We start from the raw sequence: 2,273 nt of genomic DNA on the forward strand, positions 1-2,273 counted from the left end.
AAAACCAGGATTCTGGTGACATTTCTTTCTATTTCCATCCCTAAATGCAAAGTACAGGTGGAGTATAAACAATGCTTATAATGGTTTGGGAATGATAATTAGATTACCTAATTCCATGCATTTTTTCCTCCACATTTATCTCAATTTCAATTTGAAACTTGTTGTCCCTTCATTCTCAAAAAGAACTGTTCAAAAGAAATAGAATTCTGAAGCAGAAAGATTCAGAAGGCTAAGCTTTCAAGTTGTGAAATAAGGGCAATATCCCCAAAAAAAGCCTACCATGAAGACTGTGTAGAGCACCAGTCACATGAACTACATATGTTTGGCAACATTACAATCATTTCTCATGAGAGCAATGACATCCTTGGTAGAATCTTCATAGAGAAACATCATATCAAGAGAAAACAACACCCTTAATGAGCTGGAGAAATTCTTCTCAAGCAACAAACTATGACAAGAATGTGATTTTGCTCTTGTAAGTTCACTAATAGGAATTATGCAATTTAGAAGTAATGGGCCACACCTCCTTCCGAAAGAGTATAAAAGTCCCCCTCAACATGTTCCCCTACACACTCACCCAAAGCAAACCCTGAGATCCTTCCAAATCTGTGAAACTTGAAACCATGTGCTACTACGGCAGCTACTATGGAGGCCTGGGCTATGGCTATGGCTCTGGTTATGGCTGTGGATGTGGCAGCTACCGTGGCCTAGGCTATGGCTATGGCAGCTGTGGCTGTAGAGGCCTGGGCTATGGTGGCTATGGCTATGGAGGCCTGGGTTATGGTGGCTATGGCTATGGCTGCTGCCGCCCATCTTGCTGTGGAAGGTATTCTTCTTATGGCTTCTACTGAAAAACCACCTGCTCCTGCAGTGTCCTGGAATCCTCGGGCAACCCTGCTTGGTGTAATTCCATGGCATTTTAAAGACATCACCTTCCACCTGCTTCTACACCTGGGTGATATAGGAGAGACACCACAAGAAGTCTCAGTATTCCTATGAAACACTTAGAGCAGTGAAATGCCAGGGATTCAGAAGCACCTGGACCCTTCCCTCTGGGAAATGATACTGAATCTCAGCAGAGATTCCAGAAGGTGTACTCAGCTCTGATACATCATGCTGAGAGATCTGTTATAATTTTTAATAAAGTTATTTCACTTATTGATGAAACTGATTTCATGACTTTTTCTTGATCTCCAGCTACATGCGTGTCAATCTCAAACCACAACTCATTCAATCTCAACTTAACACTTGGGTATAACTGCAAAATATTTGATCTCCAATTCATATTTTGCAATGAAAGGAGAATTCTCCAGATTTCATTGTGTGTGTGTGTGTGTGTGTGTGTGTGTGTGTGTGTTTTAAAGCATTTTGTCTTCTTATTCAAAATGGGAATTCAGCAGCACTTAAATTTAGTAATGCCATAATGCATAATATCCAGGTCCCATTTTAGTACACTAAAAAAATTTATCCCTATTTTATCTAGGCCTGTCTCTTACATTCCAAGTGCATACTTACTGGCTTTTAATATTCAAGATGTCTCAAAGATTTCCATGTTCATTATTCCAAGCTCATTGTTTATCACTTCCAAATGCAAATGGTCAGTAATGACTGTTACCATGTGGAATAATCCACTGATTTCTAGTTATCTTTCACCCCTTTGTTATCAAATACCAATATGAAGTTTAAGAGGACAGGACAAATGAAAAACATACAACAAAAACTACAAAACAGAGTTATATGTCAAGCCTGAAGGGTTTCATTGAACTATGCCCTTCTATACATCTCTTCCAACAAACTACACAGCCAGTCCAGTTCACAACATTGTCCTTGAACTGAGGCTCTTCCACCCATGTGGGAATTTGACTAATTTTAAAGAATGTCTTCAAACCCCTCAAATACCTAAACTCTCTAATTAACTCAGACTCCAAAGGGAAGAAAGTATCTTATAGAGGACCACAAATGGAGGGCAACCCTGGGCAAAATATAAAACCTTTAACTCAGTATGGAACCCTGCTGACATGTCTGGTTTGGCTCTCTATCCCCTCCTAACAGTTTTTCAGCCTTCCTGAGAAATCGGGGGTATGACAACTTGTGCTATATTTAAAGCAGAGTTGTCCTGTCATGGTAAGGAAACATCTATTAAATAATAGCAAGTTGGTGCATATGCAGTATCCTATAAGTGCATGCACAGTACTCTATAGTTAGTGCATGAGCAAGACTACAATTATTTAAGAGTGTAAAGTATATAAAGAGGAAAGTTTCCTTAAATAACT

General features: G+C 39.4%; 1 protein-coding gene across 1 annotated transcript; it reads left to right on the forward strand.

Moving 5' to 3' along the window:
• The first annotated feature begins 604 nt into the window (after window positions 1–604).
• On the forward strand, window positions 605–1,088 carry LOC127557885 (keratin-associated protein 20-2-like). The gene has a single exon (XM_051991171.1). It carries the CDS (start codon window positions 624–626, stop codon window positions 849–851), a length of 228 nt encoding a protein of 75 aa, XP_051847131.1. The 5' UTR covers window positions 605–623; the 3' UTR covers window positions 852–1,088.
• Window positions 1,089–2,273: the final 1,185 nt, after the last annotated feature.

This window comes from Antechinus flavipes, chromosome 3 (genome assembly GCF_016432865.1).
Source record: "Antechinus flavipes isolate AdamAnt ecotype Samford, QLD, Australia chromosome 3, AdamAnt_v2, whole genome shotgun sequence".
In the NCBI taxonomy this organism is placed as follows: Eukaryota; Metazoa; Chordata; class Mammalia; order Dasyuromorphia; family Dasyuridae; genus Antechinus; species Antechinus flavipes.